At 37.8% G+C, this 23,375-nt stretch overlaps 1 protein-coding gene across 2 annotated transcripts in view; it reads left to right on the top strand.

The window, feature by feature from the left end:
* The first annotated feature begins 1,047 nt into the window (after nucleotides 1–1,047).
* The window catches only part of MTF2 (metal response element binding transcription factor 2), a 58,785-nt gene continuing 36,457 nt past the window's right edge, over nucleotides 1,048–23,375 (top strand). For both annotated transcript variants that reach the window (XR_004301720.1, XM_032423553.1), the window contains exon 1: nucleotides 1,048–1,323. Coding sequence is in view for 1 of the 2 variants with exons in the window: in XM_032423553.1 (XP_032279444.1) it covers nucleotides 1,319–1,323 (5 nt within the window). In the remaining variant the exon portion in view is untranslated. The remainder of the gene's footprint in view (nucleotides 1,324–23,375) is intronic.

The following is a 23,375-nucleotide window of genomic DNA, read 5'->3' as shown; positions in this document are numbered from 1 at the left end:
AGATAGAGAACATAGTAAGACAGCATTAAATTCGATTAGAATTATTAGGAGAAGCAAAGGAGTGGAAGAGTATGACTAAATTATTTAAAATATTGAAAGATGTGGATAGAATGAATATTTATTTGCCAAATTCTGAGATTATGGGCTGGGGAATCCCTTTTGAAATATGAACAAAGTGAGTTTAGGCCCAAGATGTACTTTTTCAGAGAGAAAAAAACATGTATTAATTTATCCTTGTATTAATTATCTCTGTTATGTAATGAGAAAAAACCATAAAATAATTTAAAAAATATTTTGACGAAGTTATAAACAAAGGTACCCCAGGTGGCTATAAGAGGAGTTGGGTTGTATCTAAGCATAAGTCAGAGACAAGCATGCACTTCCGGTTTGTCACTTGGACTTCCGGTCTGCAGCAGTATATTGGCAGGCTAAGGGTCTGCCCTAATATGAAAAAAGTTCTGTATTCCTAAAATAAATCACCTTGCACGGGATTATTCTCAGATTTCATTACAATTAGGAATGATTGCAAAGCAGATACACAGAAAAACCTTTCACTGTCAAGGAATAAAATGTCCGAAAATCTTCTATGCAAGGAGCTCCTGATAAGGAATTTGGGACTGGATAATAATCGCAGAGCAAAATTTAATTCTGACATCCAGGGTCTCCTCGCTGAAGGAAATTCGAACAGCAGGCCTCAAGGTGAAGATAGAAGAAACGTGCTTTATCTAAGGTAATGAAAGTCAATCGGCAAGACAAGATGTAGAGAGCACTGTCGCATTTTTCCGGAAAAAAAAAAAAAAGCATAGCGCAGACTGGACACGACGCCCTCCTTTATGAGAGAAACAGCACTAACACATCCGTCGGCCAGGAGAGCAGCGATCACTATTGTGTTAGCGCCGGCGGCGGAAGGACTTATCCCCACCGCTACGTTAAAGAGTCCTTCTTTGTTCAGCTTCGGCCAGAGACGCAGAGCGCGGTGTTCTTCCGCGCTCGCTGCACAGTCCCCGCCCCCTCGCAGCCCTGGAGAGCTGCCATTCGGCACCGGAGTCGCTCCGCGCTCCCAGAATGCACCGGCAGTCCGCGGGAAACCAAAATGGCGAAGGGCTGTAGCGAAGTGGGCTGTGTTTGAGGCCGGTGTAAGAAGGCTCACTCTACTCTCAACCCTCATCCCCAGGACCTCGGTTTGTGCGTGTGCGTGTTCGGGGTGCCCGGTGGGGCGGGTGCCCAGTAGTGCTTGGACTCGCAGAGGAAGCGCCCAAGGGGACGTGATTGGTTGTTTTTTCCTGTATGAAGCGGTTGGCACCACTGAAGTGACCGAATGAGGTGAGAGACCTTGGCCTGGGAACCAGGCTCTTCCGGAGGAGGTGGGGGCGGGGGGGGAGAAGGAAGAATGGAAGCAAGTATAAAAGGGAAAGATGGAGGATCGAAGTGGGGGTGGGATCTCCAGTGTGTGTATGTGGGTCCCTTGCATTTATGTATATGTTGAAAAGAATGGATAGAATGGAGTAGTCATTTAGGTTTTGGAGAAAATAGGGAGCGAGCAAGGCATTGGGGAAGTCGGTTGGAGGACCAAGATGAAACGTTGAGACGGGGAAGCTGTGTTTGGAGGGGCAGGAAGGAACCTGGGGGCGGGAGACGGTTGGAGGGGCAGGATGAACCTGGTGATGAGGGGGTGGGGAACCGAGGGGAGGAGCCGTTAGGAAATGCGGACTGAGGGGAGACGTGGGGAGCTGAGTGAAGGGGCTGCCTGGGACCTTAGGGGGCGCAAAGGGAAGTAGCAGCTTGGAACCAGAGGGTGGTGGAATTGTATGGAATTGGAGTAAGGGGCTAGAGTAGAAGGGCAGGATGGAGTACGTGGATAAGGGAAACACTTAAGTGGAGCCTGGAAGCAAACCCTGAAAGCTTTAAAGGGGAGAAGGGAGGGAAAGTGAGATGGCAGAGAGACACCTTATATTTGGAGCGCACAATGAAATCTAACTCATCCCTCCTCGGATGTAGATATGTATTATTCATTTTTACAACTGAGGTAATTACGGTTCAAGGGATTTTAACTGATTTGCCAAGATTTCTTAACATATTTTGGTAGTGCCAGAACTCTTAACTCTGAGTGTGTGTTTTACAATCTGGTGTCTTTGGTTGCTAGAATTTTTCTTTGGAAGCAACTAGAGGGAACAGATGGATTTATCGGGGTGATTTGACGAACAGAGAGGGTTCGTGAACAATGGAAAAAGGGATATGGAATGTTATTCTATTCTTTAGAACATTTAACTTTGTTAATGTTAATTAACATTAATAAATAATTAATGTTAATTAATGTTAAATGTTAAAAGTTAGAACTGTTTACAAATAAAAATATGCAGACCTAGGCAGGCCTGTGTATAACGTCAGAAAGCACCATGTGAGGTCAGTACAGAACTAGAAATATGTAAATAGTGCCCGATTTAATTTGACTCCAGATGCTCCGGTAGTAGTAACTTTCTCCTTCAACATCGATTCCATGTGACTCTTCTGTATACGTTGCCTCCACGCTGGCTTCAATTTCCATGTTTTCATTTTTTCTTGAGAATTCCTTTTTTGTTTTGTTTTGGGCAGTAGATTGCAAAGACTGAATCTGAAAGTATTTTATGAGGGTAAAGTAAAATGTACTTACATTCTTAAGTGACCTTTTCAAAGGTTTGAAAATGCTTTACATGGAGCCATTTTGACTAACAGCTTTAGGTGCCCAGTAGTTTTGGCAAGGAAAGATTTTAAATTTCTTTAACATAGAGCATTCCATTCTTGATATTTAGAATGTTATTCACACTCCAACCATTGGCAGTGATAGCTTGAGAGGGAATACAAGGTGAAATTCTATTTTTGTTTTTTTAGGTTCCTAAATATAAAAATATATTCGAATTCACATTTTGTTTGCTCACCTTCAGTTTTTTTTTAAGTGCTAAAAATATTCTAAAATATTTGAATTAAGAGTGCACCTGTTTCCTGATGCTGCATATTCGTGTTAATGGCATTAACGGAAATCTATACCTAATCAGGATGAAATGCACACACAATTTTAGAACTAGAAGTATAGAAGTCATCTGGTTAAACTTTTTTTCTAGATGAAACAAAATATATTTAATGATCTTTTTAATTATGCTGGTTGCCTCAAAGCTCAGTTTGGAAAGGGATTTTATTCTGTGTATTTTGCTATGGGTCATAAATTCTTTGATGTCATTGATTTATAAATATACCTTTCATTAGATCCTTGACTGAAAGGGTAATTTGCTTTATTCTTATTTCAGCATAATCTTCATATCTGACTTTAGGAAACTGGTGATACAGTAATAATCTATTTTAACAGATAGGGAAATTTGCCCCTGAGGAGTTGTCATGGCCAACATCTGTAGCTGGGTGGTTCGGAAGGTAAAATTTAACTGCTGTTTTAGTTAGTCTGAACTTCCATGAATGATATTCTTTGGTTGATATTTTTATGCTTTGTTTTCCTTGTTTTTCAGGATTTGTTTATTGCAGTAAAATGCAGTATAACAACCCTAAATTAGAATGTAGAAGTTTCTCTGTGGGTATTTTTTATGTATTGGTGTAGTGCTATTCAGTAGAACTTTCTGCACGGATGGCAGTGATCTGTATCTGCTCTATCCAATATGGTAGCCAAAGCCGCATGTGGATGCTGAACACTACACATGTAGCTGGTGTGACTGAGAACTGGATTTATAATTTAATTCAACTCATTGAAACTTAAGTTTTAAATGGCCATATGTAGCTAGTGGCTGCTGTATTAGACAGCATAGTATTAGGGGTTATTGTATCCATTTATTAGGAATTGTCACATCTAATAACCATGGAAACCACGGGAACCCAAGGGTAAGGAAATATCTTGGACCTAAGGATTGAAATTCTCTTTGTACATTTTTAAGATGAAGTATTCTTCATTTTTGCCTCATACCTAGTCTTCTGTCATATCTCTGCAAAAGAATGAAGAAGGTAGCAACTTCTCTGATCTTTTATTATTTTTCTAAGATTTTATTTATTTGCACTCGAGCATGAGGGGATGAGATGGGAGTGGGGGGAGATGCAACAGAGGGAGAGGGAGAAGCAGACTCCCCACTGAGTGCAGAACCCAACTCAGGGCTCCCTACCAGGACCCTGATCATGACCTGAGCCAAGTCAGAGGCTTAATCCGACTGAGCCACCCAGGTGCCCCTTCTTTGATCTTTTAATATATGATTCTGTTTCCTTTGTCAAACAACAGCAAAAATGGATGTTAAGAAAGTAGATTACTTTGTTATTTTTTAAAAAATTACTTGTTTTTTTAATACATCAGTTAAAAAACCTTTTTATTAAGGAAAATTTAGAAATATATACAAAGTGAACAGAATAGTATAATAAACTTTTTTGTATCTATGCTTGTTTCAACTGTATCTCTATGCATTCTCCACTCCTCTCCATTGTTTTTGTTATTTTAAAAAGCTTTTTAGGTAAAATTTACATATATTAACTGTATACTTTTAAATAATAACTTTATTGAGGTAATGCATATGTCATTTATATGTATGTAACTCACGTTTGTACCCTTTTAAGGTACAATTTACTGATTTCTTTAGTATATTCACAGAGTTGTGCAGCCATCACCATTATCCAATTTCAGAACATTTTCATCAGCCCAAAATGAAAATCTGTAACCATTAGCAGTCACTTTCCATTATTCCCTCCCACTACCCCTGGCAACCACTAACCATCTTCTGTGTTTATATTTTGCCTATCCTGGACATTTCACATAAATGGAACCATATAATATATGGCCTTTTGTGTCTTTTTTCGCTTAGCATAATGTTTTCAGGTACATCCATGTTATAGCATGTATCATTCCCTTTTTTTGGCCAAAATATGTTTCATTAAATGGATATATATTTCATTTTGTTAATCCATTCATCAGTTGATGGGCATTTGGTTGTTTCCACTTTCTGCTGTTAATAGTTTTTTATTTGCAGTGAATGTTCATTTACAGGATTTGTGTGGACGTGTGGTTCATTTCTCTTGGATACATATCCAGGAGTGGAATTGCGGGGTCAGATGACACCTCTGTATTTAACATTTCGAGAAACTGCCAAACTGTTTTCCAAAGAGCCTGCACCTTTTTACAGTCTCATCAGCAATTATGAGGGTTCAGTTTCTCTACATCCTTACCAATATTTGTCTTTTTGGTTATAAGCATCCTAGTGGGTGTGCAGTGGTATCTCATTCTGGTTTTGATTTGCATTATCCTGATGACTAATGATGTTGAGCATCTTTTCCATGTAGTTATTGGCCTTTTGTATACCTTCTTTGGAGAACTGTCTATTCAGGTCCTTTGCCCATTTAAAAAATTGGATTATTTATGTTTTCACTGTTGAGTTGTAAGCATTGTTTATGTGGTTTGGATATAAGTCCCTTATCACGTGTGTGGTTTGCAATTATTTTCTCCTGTTCGTGGGGTTGTTCCTTCACTTGATGATGTCCTGTGATGCACAAAAGTCTTTAATTTTGATGAAGTCTAATTTTCCTTTTTCTTGTTTTGCCTATGCTTTTTTTTTTTTTTTTTTAAGATTTTATTTATTTGACAGAGAGAGCACAAGCAGGGGGAGCACCAGGCAGAGGGAGAGGGAGAAGCAGGGAGCCAGATGCGGATGCGGGGCTTGTGCTTTTGATGTCATATCTAAGAAAATGTTGCCTAACACAGGGTGACACAGATTTACTCCTCTTTTTTTCCTAAGAATTATATAATTTCAGCTCTTACATTTAGTTTGTGGCCCATTTTGAGTTAATTTTTGTATGTGGTGTGAGGTAGGTGTCCAGTTTCATTTATTTTAGGTGTGAATACCAATTTCCCTGAACCATTTGTTAAAAAGACTCTTCTTTCCCATTGAATTGTTTTGACAGTCTTTTCAAAGATCAGTTGAACATAAATGAAAGGATTTGTTTCCAGATTCTCAATTTTATTCCATTTATGTGTCCTTATGCCTGCATAATAATGTCTCAATTACTGTTACTTTGTATTAACTTTTGAAATGGGGAAGTATGAGTCCTTTGGTTTTCTTTTTCAGTGTTATATGGGTATTCTGGATTTCTTTTTCTTCTATATGAATTTTAGGAGTAGTCTGTCAGTTTTTGCAAGGAGTAGTCTGTCAATTTTTCCAAGTGCAGCTGGGATTTTGATAGATATTGTAATGAATCTGTAGATCGATTTGGGAAAAATTGCCGTCTTAAAAATGTTAACATCCAGAAACATGGGATATCTTTTTTCCAATTACGTAGGTTTTATTTAATTGCTTTCTCTGTTATGTAGTTTTCATTGTACAAGCCTTACATTTTTTTGTTGTTGTTAAATTTATTCCTAAGTATTTTGTTCTTTTTTGGTGCTATTGCAGATGAAATTTTTTCCTTAATTTCATTTTCAGATTATTCATTGGTAGCATATAGAAATGCATTTGGGGGCACCTGGGTGGCTCAGGTGGTTAAGCGTCTGCCTTCAGCTCGGGTCATGATCTCAGGGTCCTGGGATCGAGTCCCGCATCGGGCTCCCTGCTCCTTGGGAGCCTACTTCTCCCTCTGCCTCTCTCTCTCTCTCTCTCTGTCTCTCATGAATAAATAAATAAAATCTTTAAAAAAAAAAAAAAAGAAATGCATTGATTGTTGTATATTAATCTTGTATTCTGCAACTTTGCTAATCTGGTTTATTCTAGTAGGGTTTGTGTGTGTGTGGATTCTGAATAATTTTTTTGGTTTTGTATCATAGTTTCCTCACAGTGTCAATTTTGTGTCATCTCGAGTATTGGTGACAGTATTTCTTAAGCTAATCTGTATGAGAATTAAAGTAATTATATAAAAATTGGTGCTGGGGTCTATTGCAGATTTATCGTTAACTATAGCAGGTCTACTCTTGATTCTCACTTTGGGAAACCAGCTGAACATGTCTCATTTACTACCCACCTTCTCTCACAACCATTTGGTTTCTGTATGGATAAAAGGTGTCTCAGTATTTTCTTTCATATTTCCTCCCCATTGGCTGTGAACACCAATTCTCTATGTTTTGATGCTGGTGCTCTTAGTGTATTCATATGCATTGGCACTGAGGAGTACTTTGCTCATGCTGCCTGGCTAGTTGGTGATTATATCACCAGTTATAACACAGATCTACATTTCAGAGTTAAAATGTGAAAATTGTCCTTTAGTTAATGACTTCTCTAGGCAGTAGGACCAACCAATTGGAGCTGTTTAGGCAAAGGAGTAATTGAAACAGGTTTTCCATACTGCAAATTGAAAGTGCATTAATTAAAGGATGGGTTGGTAGCAGGAAGATCAATTAGGGAAGTATATGTTGGTAGTGCAGGCAAGAGCTGAGCTGATAATGACCTGAAATAAGGCAGTGGTTGTAGGAGATTTTTGAGAGGTAATCTTTAAGGAATAATTAGGACTTGGTGAATATTTGGGGCATCAGGGAAGAGGGAAGAATCAAATAATACTTTTAGATTAAGAACTCATGAGACAGTAATGGCATTAACTTAGGAGTGGCATTAACTGGAGAAAGGGAGAGGAATTTGAAGAAAATGTCAGTTTTGTTAAGTTAAAGGTTCTGGGAGGATCCAGGTTGAGATAGCTAGTGGGAAATTGGCAGTTAGGGTCTGAAGCTTGTGAGACAGGATGGGGCTAGAGATGTAGAAATTGGTAATAAGTAAAAATTAAGTGAGGCAGGGCACCTGGGTGGCTCATTCGGTTGAGCATCTGCCTTAGGTCCAGGTCATGATCTCAGGGTCCTTGGGTTGAGTCCCCAGTTGGCGCCCTGCTCAGCAGGGAGTCTGCTTCCCCCTCTCCCCTGCTCATGCTCTATCTCACTCTCACGCTCTCTCTCTCAAAATAAATAAAATCTTTTTGAAAAAATTAAGTGAAGCATTAGGAGAATATGACTATTTAAGACAAGCAGAACATGTAGGACAAAAGAAGGGAACCCTAGACCACTCCCAACATTAAAGGGTTGGCAGGGCAGGAAAAATCAGTACGGAAACCTCAGAAAGGTGGGAGAAGAGTCACTTACTATAGGTGATAGGTATCTCAGAAACCAAAGAAAGTGAATTTCAAGAAAAAGGTCATGACCATCAGTTATTACACAAAGATGGAGTATGGTGAGAACTGAAATTAGAGCATTGTCTGGTATTTGGTCATTTGGAGGTCTTTGATGGAATTGTTAAAAGTAATCAGGACAGTCAATTTGTAATGGATTAAGTGGAATGTACTTTTTTAAGTTTATTGGTGAAATAATGAGAAAAATGTAGAAATAATTTGTAAGGACTGTTGTTTTTGTTTTTAATTTGATTTTGGTTATGGCAGATTTGCATCAAGCAAAGTTAAGATTTAAAATAAAAAATTATATGCAAACAATGAATCAGGGAACACTACATCAAAAACTAATGATGTATGGTGATTAACATAACATAATAAAAAAATTATAAAAGAAAGGAAAGGAGGTAATTGATAATGTGAGATTACTCTCTAATACTGGAGAGAAGAAGAGGCATGTCTTCTTTACAGAAGTGAATTAGGTGAGCGCTGTGAATTGTGTAAGACTGATGAATCACAGACCTGTACCTCTGAAACAAATAATACATTGTATGTTAAAAAAAAAAAGAAGATAGTAGGAAGGGAAAAATGAAGGGGGGAAATCGGAGGGGGAGACGAACCATGAGAGACTATGGACTCTGAGAAACAAACTGAGGGTTCTAGAGGGGAGGGGGATGGGGGGCTGGGTTAGCCTGGTGATGGGTATTAAGGAGGGCACGTACTGAATGGAGCACTGGGTGTTATACGCAAACAATGAATCATGGAACACTACATCAAAAGCTAACGATGTAATGTATGGTGACTAACATAACATAATAAAAAAATAAAAAATAAAATGGTAAAAAAAAAAGAAGTGAATTAGGTACATGCTTTTGTGAATAGGTTTAGGGGAAGGATGAGTGGGGAGAAAGTTGAGGAATTTCATGTTTGTAGCTTCTGTTTTCTCTGAAATAAAACCCTACCTTTTGAGTGAAGAAGTTGAATGACCCAACAGACTTTCCACCAAGTTCCTGTTTCTGAAGGTTTCTACATAACAAAAATGATTTTTTTAAAAGAAAAGAACTTTTTGTTGTGCATTAATAACTTTGTGCATGTATGTCTCAGTGTGGCACCTTAGCTTTTTGAAAAATATGTTAAGTGTCGACTTTCTCCTGATTTCAAGTTCCCAGAGGCCAGGAGACCAGATCTTAATCATTTTGAACTTCCAGCTCTCTGAGGAGGAGTGGCTGGCACATGTACCACTTTATGTTCCTAGGAGAGTTTTTTGTTTTGTTTCTGGTTTTTGTTTAGAATTAGTTTTCTAATACTAAGATGCTCTAAACATATAGGAACAAAATAAACCAATTTTCATTGAGAAGAGTGTCATTTCCTCCTCTCCTCAACATTAATTTAATCTTTTATGAGTGCTTGAACCCCTCTGTTGACTATCTGAGGACTTTTTGATAGCAATTCGCAAATTCTCCATTAGGTAGACAGCACTTTATGCAACTCTGGTTAAGATCAGAGCACTTACCTACTGGAAAACAATCAGCAAAACTAAAGGGCAACCTTCAGAATGGGACAAGGTATTTGCAAGAGACATACCTAATGAAGAGTTAGTATCCAAAATCTATAAAGAACTTATCGAACTCAATACCTAAAAAAACAATCCAGTTAAGAAATGAGAAGACATGAATAGACATTTTTCCAAAGAAGGAATACAGATGGCTAACAGACACATGAAAAGATGCTCAACATCATTCGTCATCCGGGAAATTCAAATCAAAACTACAATAAAATACCACCTCACAACCTGTCAGATGGCTAAAATTAATAGTCCAGGAAACAACAGATGTTGGCAAGGATGCAGAGAAAGGGGAACCCTCTTACACTGCTGGTGGGAATGCAAACTGGTGCAGCCACTCTGGAAAACAGTATGGAGGTTCTTCAGAAAGCTAAAAATAGAACTACCTGGGGGCATCTGGGTGGCTCAGTCGTTAGGCATCTGCCTTCGGCTCAGGTCATGATCCCGGGGTCCTGGGATCGAACCCCACATCTGGCTCTCTGCTCAGCGGGAAGCCTGCTTCTTCCTCTCCCGCTCCCCCTGCTTGTGTTCCCTCTCTCGCTATCTCTCTCTATCAAATAAATAAATAAAATCTTTTTTTTTTTTTTAAAGATTTTATTTATTTGAGAGAGTGAGAGAGAGAGAGAGCACAAGACGGGGGAGCAGGAGAGGGAGAAGCAGACTCCCCGCTGAGCAGGGAGCCCGATGTGGGACTCGATCCTGGGACTCCAGGATCATGACCTGAGCCGAAGGCAGTCGCTTAACCAACTGAGCCACCCAGGTGCCCCTAAATAAAATCTTTAAAATAAAAATAGAACTACTTTAAGATCCAGCAATTGCACTACTAGGTATTACCCAAAGGATACAAAACCACTGATTCGAAGGGACACATGCACTCTGATGTTTATAGCAGCATCAACAATAGCCAAATTATGGAAAGAGCCCAAATATCCATCAACTGATGAATGGATACACAATGGGATATTACTCAGCCATGAGAAAGAATGAAATCTTGCCATTTGCAACGATGTGAATGGAGGTAGAGGGTATTATGCTAAGCAAAATAAGTCAGTCCGTGAAAGACAAATAGCACATGATTTCACTCAAATGAGGAATCTAGGAAACAAAACAGATGAACATAGAAAAAAAGTGAGAGATGCAAACCATAAAACAGACTCTTAGCTATAGAGAACAAACTGAGGGTTGCTGGAGGGGCAGGGTTGGGGGTACTTGCTGTGATGAGCACTGGGTGTTATATGTAAGTGATGAATCACTAAATTCTAGAAACTAATATACTATTATGTTAACTAACTAAAATTTAAATAAAAACTTGAGACAGAACAAAAATAAAGCACTTACCTATTGCTGAAAATAGATTTATACTGAATTTCAAAACATTCTCATAATATACTTTTGGATCCTAACAACATTATCTCTTACGCATAAGTTAACATCAACAAATATCTGTTGGTTGACCCTCTTGAAGAGAATATGCTATGGAGAATTCGTTCTCTTATTTGTTCAACAAATATTATTAAGGACTTCCTATGTGGGACATTGTCTTAGATGCTGGAAATACATTGTTGAACAACATAGCCATTTATACTGCCTTTGTGGAGTATGCAGTATTTTGAAGGAGTCACACACCCACACACAAAACAAACACACAGCATCATCAGTTTAGTGTTTTTCCTAAAACTGTTTAACCTGACTTTAATCATGAGGAAACAATAAGACAAATCCAGAATGTATAGCATGTTATCATTCAGCTTAGAAGTGAGAAGATAGTTGGCTTCAAAAAATATCCTGTTAAAATGAAACAAGGATACAGTTGAGATTAAAGGAAAGGGAAGAGACATGACAGGATACAATGTGTGAATTTTGACTGGATCCTAGATTTTGAAAAAACTTTATAAAGAACATTTTTGTGTCAAATGGAGAATTTGGACTGTACATTAGGCAGTAATATTAATGTTAAATCTGCTGGGTATAAGTCTTGTGGCTATATGGGACAAAGTTCATCTGTCAGTTCAGAGCTTTGAAAAAATAGAGACAGATGTCCTTGAGTTTTTGTGTCAAAATCAGGGGCAGCCAGCTATTCCTATCCTGGGAAACGTAATGAAGTTGAATCATCTCTAGAAATGCCTTTCATTACTGGTAGACTTAAATTAGGCCAGTAAAAGCCTTGTGGCTAAATATTACTATGGATGAGAGGCTTGATAATGGCAACGAATCTCATTTCACCACATGTTAAAGTCTGACAATATTTCTGGCCTTACGCTATTTTTTATGACCAGTTCATAATTGGGATCCCGAATGACAAATACCGAGAATAACTTTGTCTAAAAGACAATGTGGCTTGCTGGAGTTTACCATATATTAAGAGTCAAGAGTTTGGGGATGTAATCAAGCATTACTTGACATTTTTAGAACTTCAAGAGAGTGATTTCATTTCTGAGTTGAATATTTCTTATTGGTTAAAGGGAATAATATTCTCCCCTATCTTCTGACATTGTAATTAGGAGAAAATGAGATGTGATTGCTCTTGAGAAAGTTAAAACACTATGTAGTAAGGTGATCTTATTTTTAAGCCCTTTTAATCTGTCTGCTCTGCTACCCAAGATCCAGTTCATACTTTTAGGAATTGGAACTTAAACTCTGGGGCAGAGTTAGTGGCTTGAAGTAAGGATACCTCAATTTTATTATTTCTTCCTCCCTGGTCTTAGGACCAAATTCTGCAGCATTATAATGAAAATTCTGAACTTTCCATTCAGTTCATTTTCTCCTGAATTGATAGTGTAGTTTCATATATGTATTGTAATCAACCTTACCAGTTGTAGACATGAATATTTGCAGTTATCTATGGTTTTTATGTATATTATTGGCATTGTTGGTTTTGGTGTTTTAAATCTGTAGTTACCTGCTATCCATCACATATACAAGTTAACTAGTCATCTCACAACTAATATATCATCAAGAATCTGCAAACTAATATTATTAGCTAGTATTAAATTCTCATTGTGAAGACACTGTGTTTTCCATTTGCACAAATAGTTTAGATGACTGTGGATATTGTGTTGAATAGACTTAACCAGTTATCTTTTTAATCCAATACATTCTTGAAATCCAATACTGTCTCCAAATGGTACTTCTTTGCCATTCTGAAAATATTTGATACGTTATATCTAACAGTGTCATTTATAATTTTTTAAAAGTTAAAATATTTTCTGGGGCGCCTGGGTGGCCCAGTTGGTTAAGCATATGACTTTGGCTCAGGTTATGACCAGGGTCCTGGGATGGAGACCCACGGTGGGTTCCCTGCTCAGCGGGGAGTCTGTTTTCTCTCTCTCCCTTTGCCCCTTCCCCTTGCTCATGCTCTCTTGATCTCTCAAATAAACAAATAAAATCTTTTAAAAAAGGTATAATCTTTTTTTATAGTTCATAAAATTTTTGTGATCACAAAAATACTGTATGCTTGTTGCAAAAGCCTAAATATACAGAAATGTTCTATAAAACTGAAACTTTATCATAAATTTTAAGGTATTTAGATACATTTTCTGTAATTTCATGAAGAGAGCTAAAGCCACACTCTCTGAAAGTGTAAACATCTTTGTCATTGCCTGACCTGTTAGGTGGCTAAACTATTTTTAATTCTAGAGGTTTCAGGCTGAACTTGAGGTCCAGGTGGAGACTCTGCTAGTTTGCTGCTGCTTTTAGTTTCAATCTTCAAGTGAAATGAAATTAAGTACAATTTTAGAAAACTTTTTGGCTTTTTATTTCTATATTTAAACACATGAACAAATTTGGAGCTGTGTGTAGTAGAATATATGTATTCATAGGATTCATAGTATAATGTGTGCATTCACATTCTTGATGTGATGGAGGACTTATTTACTAATGTGTATATTGTTAAGTATAGGCTTTCACTGATTTATTCAAGAGACAATTACTAAGTACCTCTTTGTGGCAGACACTAAGAAAAGTTTTTCTTTCAGTTGTAATTTGAAATGCAAATCCCATTTGTGTACATGGAGTCATTTAGGTAATACATTTCTAAAACATTGTTTGATTCAGCTTTTAACATACATGTTACACAGAAGATTCAGACTTAATCATCAGTGTATGCAGGTAAGAGAGTAGGTTTCTTAGATTATGAATGTTTATGGTTAGGTTATTTTTCCTTTAGTTTCAACAATTTCTTCATTCTTGTAGCAACAGCTTATAGTAATGTTCAGATATTTCCCACCCCAAAACCCCCTTTGACTTCCTTAAGAAGCTTAAGTTTTAGAAAAGTAAGCTAAACTCAACCTGTTAGTCTTTGCTTCTAAACCCTGCGTGGTCTGGCGTTTGAACTCTGGTTGTAGGTGACTTTGGAATTGTTAACTTCAGTAAACAGTGTATATTACTCATTTTACTTAACCTGTTAGGTACATACTCCTACCTCCTTTTTCTTCGTTGTTGTTCCTTGTTTTTTTTTTTTTTTATGATACTCTTCCTCTGCGTTATCTTTTTTATTTCTGTGGTGACTTCTTCCCTCAGAGGATTTTTTTTGCCTGTCATTCCATTAAGAGTTTTCCAAAGATTATCTGATTTGTCTTTCATGAACCATTAACTGTCTTTGGCAGAATGGAGATAGTGTACTGACGTAGGGTTGCCAGCTTTTATTTTGGAAAGTAAGAATTTTTTTTTTTTTTAAGATTTTATTTATTTATTTGACAGAGAGAGAGAGAGAGAGAGCACAAGCAGAGGGAGCGGCATGCAGAGGGAGAGGGAGAAGCAGGCTTCCCAGAGAGCAGGGAGCCTGATGTGGGGCTTGATTCCAGCACCCTGGGATCATGACCTGAGCCGAAGGCAGACACTTAACCGACTAAGCCACCCAGGCACCCAGTAAGAATGTTTTTAAAAACTGCCACTTACTACCTTCATTTCACTAAAGAAAAGGTATTAAGAGTGTACGAAGGGTGTGCTCTCAAAGTATGGAGTAGCTTAAGTTGTTTAATTTTAACTCAATATATTGTCCTTGTTTTTCTTACTTTGCTGTAGATTGGCACGGGTCTGTGGACTTGATTACTTGAGAACCACTGCCTTAAAACTGTAGTTACTTGAGCTGATTCAGGGGGAGGGAGTGGGGAGTTCTTGTGGTCTAATGTTAGGGAAAAATTATAAAGTTTGTCTTAACATACCAAAGCTTCCAAGGTAGTTCTGTGAAAAAGCCCCCTAGTTTACTTGGTATTAGAGCACCATTTCACTTAGTAAGTAGTTAATTTTTTTTTTTAATTAAAATAGTGCTTTCTAAGAGTGTGAAACATCAAGTTCTAGTTATAAAATTCTAAAAAGATGTGGGTTTTTTAAATATGTTCCCTCTACTTTTCTTAGAGGCAACTGCTTTTTAACTCTTAGCTGTTTCTTTATATTTCTGAGTAAACATTGCGTTGTTTCATCAATTTTGGACTTTTTTTCAATAATGTTAGATGAGAAATTTCTCTGATACCTTCTTCTCTTCTTTTAATATGCTTATATAAAAAATTTCCTTGGTATGATTATATAAACATTGATATATTGAGAGAATATTGATATGGCAAAGTAATGGGTGAGGGTTAAATGAGTTATTACATGCAGAATTCTTAGAACAGTGTTAAACATTTGTTAGCTGTTTTAGCTATTATTTCTGGGATTACATTTCTTTCTTACACAACCGGATTTAAAATTTGCCTCATTAAAAAAATAGAACGTGCTTAGTTTTCTTTGAACATTGAAATCTTCACACATCTTTCCACTGTTCCGTAAAATGTCTTGCAGCGTACTTTTCCACACTGTCCATCTGTCCTATAATTTAGAAGTTACATTTATTTTTCTTAGAGATACTCTCCTGGAGCTCTTCTAGAGTTCTTCTCTAATCTGGACTTGCTCTCTAGACTTAACTGCACAGATTTAGTCTTGGGGCTCGACTTCATAGTCACCCTGGGAATTCCTTTGTATCTCCCCTGTTGATTCCTTTGCATCTCATGTCTGCCTTTTTTTTTTTTTTTTAAGATTTTATATATTTATTTGAGAGAGAGAGAGGGAGAGCACAGAGGGGGAAGCAGACTCCCCACTGAGCAGAGACTTGGGGCTTGATCCCAGGACCCCAAGATCATGACGAAGGCGGATGCTTAACCAACTGAGCCACCCAGGTGCCCCTCATGTCTGCCTTTTTGGTTTACTGCCTCTCTTTGGTATCTTCTGTTAGGCCCAAAGAGAGTGTGTTTGGGTGATAAATCTTCGTAGACTTGTGGTAACACAAGTTTATACATTATGGTATGTTTACCACAGGTGTAGCTACGGTCTGTCCCGATATATTGCAATTACAATATCATTGACTGTAGTCCTTATGCTGTGCCTTTTATTCCCATGACTTATTTATTCCTTAACTGGAAGCCTGTATCTCCCACTTCCCTTTACCCATTTTGCCCAACCCCACTGTTCCCCTCTGGCAACTGTCAGTTTTTTCTCTGTATTAATAGGTCTGATTCCTTTTTTTTTTCTTTTGTGGGGGTAAGAGAAGGGGGGGGAGGGAGAAGGAGAGGGAGAGAATCTCCAGCAGACTCCGTGCTGAGCACGGAGCCAGATGTGGGGCTCGATCTCAGGATCCTGAGATCATGAACTGAGCCAAAACCAAGAGTTGGACACTTAACCAACTGAGCCACCCAGGCACCCCGGGAAAGAGAGAATCTTAAGCAGGCTCCACACACAGTGTGGAGCTGGAGGCAGGACTCAGTCTCACACCCCTGATACCATGACCTGAGCCAAAATCAGGAGTTGGAGGCTTAACCAACTGAGTCCCCCCAGATGCCCCAGTCTGATTCTTCTTCCCTCCCTCCTTTTCCTTTTCCCTTTCCCTTTCCCTTTTCCTTTTCCTTTCCTTTCATTCCCATGTATGAGTGAAATCATATGGTCTTTTTTTGTCTGACTTATTTCACTTAGCAAAATACCCTGGGGGTCCATCCATGTTGTCTCAGATGGCACAATCTCAACCTTTTTATGGCTGTGTAATATTCCATTGTGTATATATACACCACATTTTTATTGATTCATTTATTGATGGACATGGGTTGCTTCCATATCTTGCTATTATAAATAATGCTGCAGTAAACATAGGGACACGTATATCTTTGAATTAGTATTTTTGCTTTCTTTGAGTAAATAGTAGTGGAATTACTGGATCATATGGTATTTCTATTTTTAATTTTTTGAGGAACATCCATACTGTTTCCACAGTGGCTGTACCAGTTTATGTTCCTACCAACAGCGCACGAGGGCTTCTTTTCTCCACATCCTCCCCAACACTTGTTATTTCTTGTTTTTTTTTTTTATTTTAGCCATTTTAACAGATGTTAAGGTTATATCTCACTGTGGTTTTGATTTGCATTTCCCTGATTAGGGATGTTGAGCATCTTTTAAAAATACATGTTTTAAATCTTTGTTACCCCCCCACCCACCCTTTTTTTGGGTGCAGATTATTTGTGGAAGAAACCAGGTCATTTGACATATAAATTTCCCAGCTTGGATTTTGCCAGTTGCATCCCCATTGTGCAGTTGAACATCATTTCTCTGCATTTTCTATAAATTGGTGGCTAGATGTAGAAGCTTATTATTCCAGATTGCTTGCTTTTTTTTTTTTTTTTTTTTGGCATGTTTTTTTTTGTTTTTTGTGTTTTCCCACCAAGAGGCATACAGTGGTTGTTTCTCTTGTGCTTTTAGAAGCCACTGGTACTCAATACCTAGATCCATTTATTTATTAGGTGTTGAAAAATGATTTTTTAAAATTTATTCATTTCTTTTTCATGTATTGGCTTGAATGTATTTATAAAGAAAACTTACCCCATTTTCAGTAGGCACTTCAGCTATTCTCCTCTCTGTGCTTTGTGTTTGTTTCCTTTGATTCAGTTCTTTGAATGAATAAACTTTCCATCTCCTGATAGGATATACAGATAGCACAGATAGAAGATGTGACTAGGGATCCAACTGTCCTTTTATACAGACTTCCATATTACTCTATTCTTCGAGCTCACCTGACGTCTCTCTTTTGAGTTTGGTGCCGCCAATTCTTCAGTCTTTTGGGGTTCTGTGGGACAAATGGGTTGCTTCTCATCATTTTTTTCTGCTGGGTGCTTAAGTTTAATCTTCCCCATTTTACCAGTGTTTATTATTCTTTCAGCTGCTTTCCGTTTTCATATATTGTGGTTTGGAGTTTCATGTATACTCTAGTATGATTGAAGATGGTGTGTATTTTAAGGTTTTTCTTTTTGTTTTAGCATGAGAAGGAGCAGAGAATCTTCACTTTGCTCTTTTATTATAGTAAAGTTCTCATCCCATTTCTCTTCTCATTTCTATCCAGGGCTCCAAATACCATCACTATTTTCCTGACTTCAAGTCTTTACTTCCAAACCTGATTTTCTTTCTGAGCTGTGCATCTTTTTATCCAACTACTTCCTAGATTTCCTGATAAGTGTTCCCCAGATACTTGCAGTTTTATCAGTCTTTTCAGCGGACCAATTTTTAGTGCCATTGGTTTTCTCTGTTGTATGCTTTTCTTTCATTGATTTGTTTTTTTTTTTAATTTTTCTTTTACTTCTCTCCTCCCCCCGCAACATGAGATGGATACTCAATTTATTAACTTTTGTCTTCCCTCCCACCCCCCAGGATCTGTACTCCACGTTTTACATCCAACTGATGAAATAAAAATGACATCTAGGATTTTTCTTATTTCAATCCCTGATGTGACCCTGTATTCACTACAGTGCCTTTTTTTGTTCCTTTTTAAAATTGAGCTATAATTGACACATAACATTATTTAGTTTCAGGTATACAGTGTAATGATTCGATATTTGTATAAATTGCAAAATAATCATCACTGTGAGTTTAGTTAACATCTGTCACCATACGTAGTTATAAATTTTTTTCCCTTGCGATAAGAACTTTCAAGATTTACTCTTAGCAACTTTCAAATGTGCAAAACAGTATGATTAACTGTAGTCACTATGGTGTACATTACATCCCTGTGACTTATTTATTTTATAAGTTTGTATTTTTCCTTTCATCCATTTAACCCATTCCCGTTCCTCACCTCTGGCAACCACCCATCGTTTTTCTCTATCTACGAGCTTTGGTTTTTTTGTTGTTGTAGTTTTATTAGATTCCACATATAAGTGAGATTGTACAGTATTTGTCTTTTTCTATCTGACTTATTTCACCTAGCAGAATGCCCTCAGAGTCCATCCATGTTGTCACAGATGGCAAGATTGCATTCTTTTTTATGGCTAAATAATATTCCATTGTGTGTGTGTATGTATAGACACACACACACTAAATTGTCTTTATTTATCCATTGATGGACACCTAGGTTGTTTCCATATCTTGGTTGTTGTAAATAATGCTGCAGTGAACGTGGGGATGTATATATCTCTAGTTAGTGTTTTTGTTTTCTTTGGATAAATACTCAGAAGTGGAATTGCTGGATTGTATGGTAGTTCTTTTTTTTTTTTTTCTTAAGAGACTATTTATTTGACAGTGAAAGAGCACAAGCAGGGGGAGTGGCAGCAGGAGAGGAAGAAGCAGGCTCCCTGCTGAGCAAGGGACCCGATGTGGGGCTCGATCCCAGAACCCTGGGATCATGACCTGAGCTGAAGGCAGACACTTAACCGACTGAGCCACCCAGGCACCCCTGTATGGTAGTTCTGTTTTTAATTTTTTGAGGAACCTCCATACTGTTTTCCATAGTGGCTGCACCAATTTAAATTCCCAGCAACAGTACACAAAAGTTCCCTTTTCTCCACATCTTGCCAATGCTTGTTATTTCTTGTGTTTTTGATAATAGCCATTTTGACAGGTGTAAGGTGGTATCTCATGGTGGTTTTGATTTGCATTTCTGTGATTATTAGTGATGTTGAGATCTTTTTATGTACCTTTTGGCCATCTGTATATCTTTGGAGAAATGTCAGTTCAGATGCTCTGCTCATTTCTTAATCAGATTTTTGTTGTTGTTGTGTTATTGAGTTGTATGAATTTTTTAACATTTTTAAAAAAGATTTTATTTATTAGAGAGCAGAGCAAGAGAGAGAGGTTGAGCAGGGGAGAGGGGCAGAGGGACAGGGAGAAGCAGGCTCCCTGCTGAGCAGAGAGCCCAATGCAGGGCTCGATCCCAGGATCCTGGAATCATGACCTGAGCCAAAGGCAGACACTTAACCTACTGAGCCACCCAGGCACCCCCATATTTTGGTTATTAACCCCTTATCAAACACATGATTTGAAAATATTTTCTTCCATTCAGTAGGTCGCCTTTTCATTTTGTTGATGGTTTCCTTTGCTGTGCAGAAGCTTAGTTTTGATATAGTTCCACTTGTTTATTTTTGCTTTTGTTGCCTTTGCTTTTGGTGTCAAATCCAAAAAAAATCATCACTAAGACTGGTATCAAGGAGCTTACTGCCTGTGGTTTCTTCTAGAAGTTTTATGGTTTCAGGTGTTATGTTCATATCTTTAATTCATTTTTAAGTTAATTTTTGTGAATGGTATAAAATAGTGGTCCAAATCCGTTCTTTTTCATGTGGTTGTCCAGTTTTTCCCAATACCGTTTATTGAAGAGACCGTCTTTCCCTCATGATATATTCTTAGTACCTTTGTCTTAAAGTAGTTGACAAAAATATGTGTGGATTTATTTCTGAGCTCTGTTCTGTTCCATTGACGTATGTGTCTCTTTTTATGCCAGTACCATCTTGTTTTGATTACTATAGTTTTGTAATACAGTTTGAAATCAGGAAGTGCAGTGTCTCTAACTTTGTTCTTGTTCTCAAGATCGCTTTGGCTATTCTGGCTTTTTGTGGTTCCAAACAAGTTTTAGGATTGTTCTCTTTTTTTAAAGATTTTATTTATTTATTTGACAGAGACACAACGAGAGAGGGAACACAAGTGGGGGGAATGGGAGAGGGAGAAGCAGGCTTCCCACAGAGCAGGGAGGCCGATGCGGGGCTCGATCCCAGGACCCTGGGATCATGACCTAAGCCGAAAGCATACGCTTAACGACTGAGCCCCCCAGGCGCCCCTAGGATTATTCTTTTTCTTTGAAGAATGCCATTAGAATTTTGATAGGGGTTGTATTTGAATGTGTATGTAGATTGCTTTGGGTAGTATGGACATTTTAGCACTATTCTTCCGGTCCATGGGTATGAACTATCTTTATTTGTGTCTTCTTCATTTGCCTTCATTGAGCGTTACAGTCTTAGTGTACAGATACTTCATCTCTTTGGTTCAATTTATTCCTAGGAATTTTTTTTTTTTTTTTGGTGCTATTGTAAATGGAATTGTTAGTTTTTCTTTCTGATAGTTTATTATTAGTGTATAGAAATACAACAGATTTTCATATATTAACTTTGTATCCTGCACCTTTACTGAATTCATTTATTAGTCCTAACAGTTTTTTGGTGGAGTCCTAGGGATTTTCTATGTGTAATATCATGTCATCTGCAAATAGTGACAGGTTTACTTCTTCCTTTCTAATTTGGATTCCATTTCTTTCTTTGGGCTAATTGCTGCAGCTATTGCTTCCAATACTGTGTTGAAGAAGACAGGTGAAAGAGGGCATCCTTGTCTTGTTTCTGATCTTAGAGGAAAAGTTTTCAGCTTTTTACTGCTGAGTATTATGTTAACTGTGGGTTTGTCATAAATGGTCTTTATTATGTTGAGGTGTGTTCCCTCTATACTCACTTTGTGAGAGTTTTATTACAAATGAATGTTGACTTTTGTCAAATGCTTTTTTGGCATCTGTTGTGATCATATGATTTTTGTTCTCTTTGTTAATGTGGTGTATCACATTGACTTTTGTGGATGTTGAAGCATCTTGCATCTGTGAAATAAATCCCACATAATCATGGTGTATGATTCTTTTAAAGTATTATTGAATTCAGTTTACTAATATTTTGTTGAGGATTTTTGCATCAGTGTTCATCAAGAATATTACCCTGTAATTTTCTTTTGTTGTAGCATCCTTGTCTGGTTTTAGTATCAGGGTAATACTGACCTCGTCAATGAATTTGGAAGTGTTCTCATTTTTCTGTTTTTTGGAAGAGTTTGAGAAGATTCTTCTTTGAATGTTTGGTAGGATTCACCAGTGAAGATGTCCGGTTTTGGACTTCTGTTTTTTGGGAGTTTTTTGATTACTGATTTAATCTCCTTACTGGTAATTGGTATGTTTAGATTTTCTGTTTCTTCATGATTCAGTTTTGGTAGGTTGTATGTTTCTAGGACTTTATTTCTTTTAGGTTGTCCAGTTTATTGGTTTATAATTGTTTATAGTAATCCTTTGTATTTCTGTGGTATCAGTTTTAATGTCTCCTTTTTCATTTCTGATTTTATTTTATGTTTTTTTTTTATTGACCTATAGTTGACACACAATATTACATTAGTTCTGGGTGTACAGCAGCGATTCCACAACTTCATACATTATGCTTTGCTCACCACAAGTGTAGCTGTTGCTGTACCCTGCTATTACAATATCATTGACTGTATTCCCTATTCTGTACCTTTTATCTCTGTGATTTATTCATTTCTTAATAAATACCTCTACTGAAGTATTAGATTTTTCATCATTGATGCTGAGTGTTAAATGGGATAAATAGGAATATCATCAAACTTCTTAGGGAAAATATTTTCAACATCAAATTCTGTGTCCAGGAAACAGTCCATTGTGAGTTTAGGATTGAGATACATAAAGGCTCAGAAAATTTACCTGTAGAGGTTCCTGGGTGACACAGTTGGTTAAGTGTCCGACTGTTGGTGTCAACTCAGGGTTGTGGGATTGAGCCCTATATCAGGCTACACACTCAGTGCGGAGTCTGCTTAAGACTGTCTCGCCCTTTCTCTCTGCACCCCCACCCCCCTGCGCTTGCTGTCATGTGCTCGCTCTCTCTAAAATTAAATAAATCTTTTAAAAATGTACATGTATACATCCTTTAATTGCAAGCCCTTGCTATAGCAAAGAATATGCAATCAAGAAAAGAAGAGAAGCTTTGAAGATGATAAGGCCTAGTGAGTAATTAGTGCAGAGTGGTGCAGGAACGTGGAGAGTTCTAGAAATAAGAGCTACCTGTAGAGGAAAGAAAGGTTTGGAATTATTCTTGACAATTTAAAGATTTTATTTATTTGTTTGAGAGAGGGAGAGACAGAGAGAGACAGCTTGAGCAGAGAGAGGGGCAGAGGGAGAAGGAGAAGCAGACTCCCTGCTGAGCAGGGAGCCTGACACGGGCCTTGATCCTAGGACCCTGAGATCAAGACCCGTGCTGAAGGCAGATGCTTAACTGACTGAGCCACCCAGGCGCCCATATTCTTGACAGTTTGAAACAGAGGAAATAAAGGAACACATTAATAAGCAATTTCAGGAAAAATAAAACGTTTAATAAGAAAGATTATTTAATGAGAGTGTGCCATTTAGCTTTGCAGTGATTAATATTTACAGTTTTTTTTTAAAGGTTTTATTTATTTATTTGACACAGAGAGACACAGCTAGAGAGGGAACACAAGCAGGGGGAGTGGGATAGGGAGAAGCAGGCTCCCCGTGGAGCAGGGAGCCTGATGCAGGGCTCAATCCCAGGACCCTGGGATCATGACCTGAGCTGAAGGCAGATGCCTAATGACTGAGCCACCCAGGCACCCCATATTTACAGTGTTAATTAGTTAAAGCACAGTATTGATTTAATGAAATTAGTTCAGT

The sequence above is a fragment of the Phoca vitulina genome, unplaced genomic scaffold, assembly GCF_004348235.1.
Source record: "Phoca vitulina isolate PV1807 unplaced genomic scaffold, GSC_HSeal_1.0 scaffold2, whole genome shotgun sequence".
Lineage (NCBI taxonomy): Eukaryota > Metazoa > Chordata > Mammalia > Carnivora > Phocidae > Phoca > Phoca vitulina.
The sequence above is the reverse complement of the archived record's forward strand: the minus strand, read 5'-3'. Positions and strand labels throughout refer to the sequence as shown.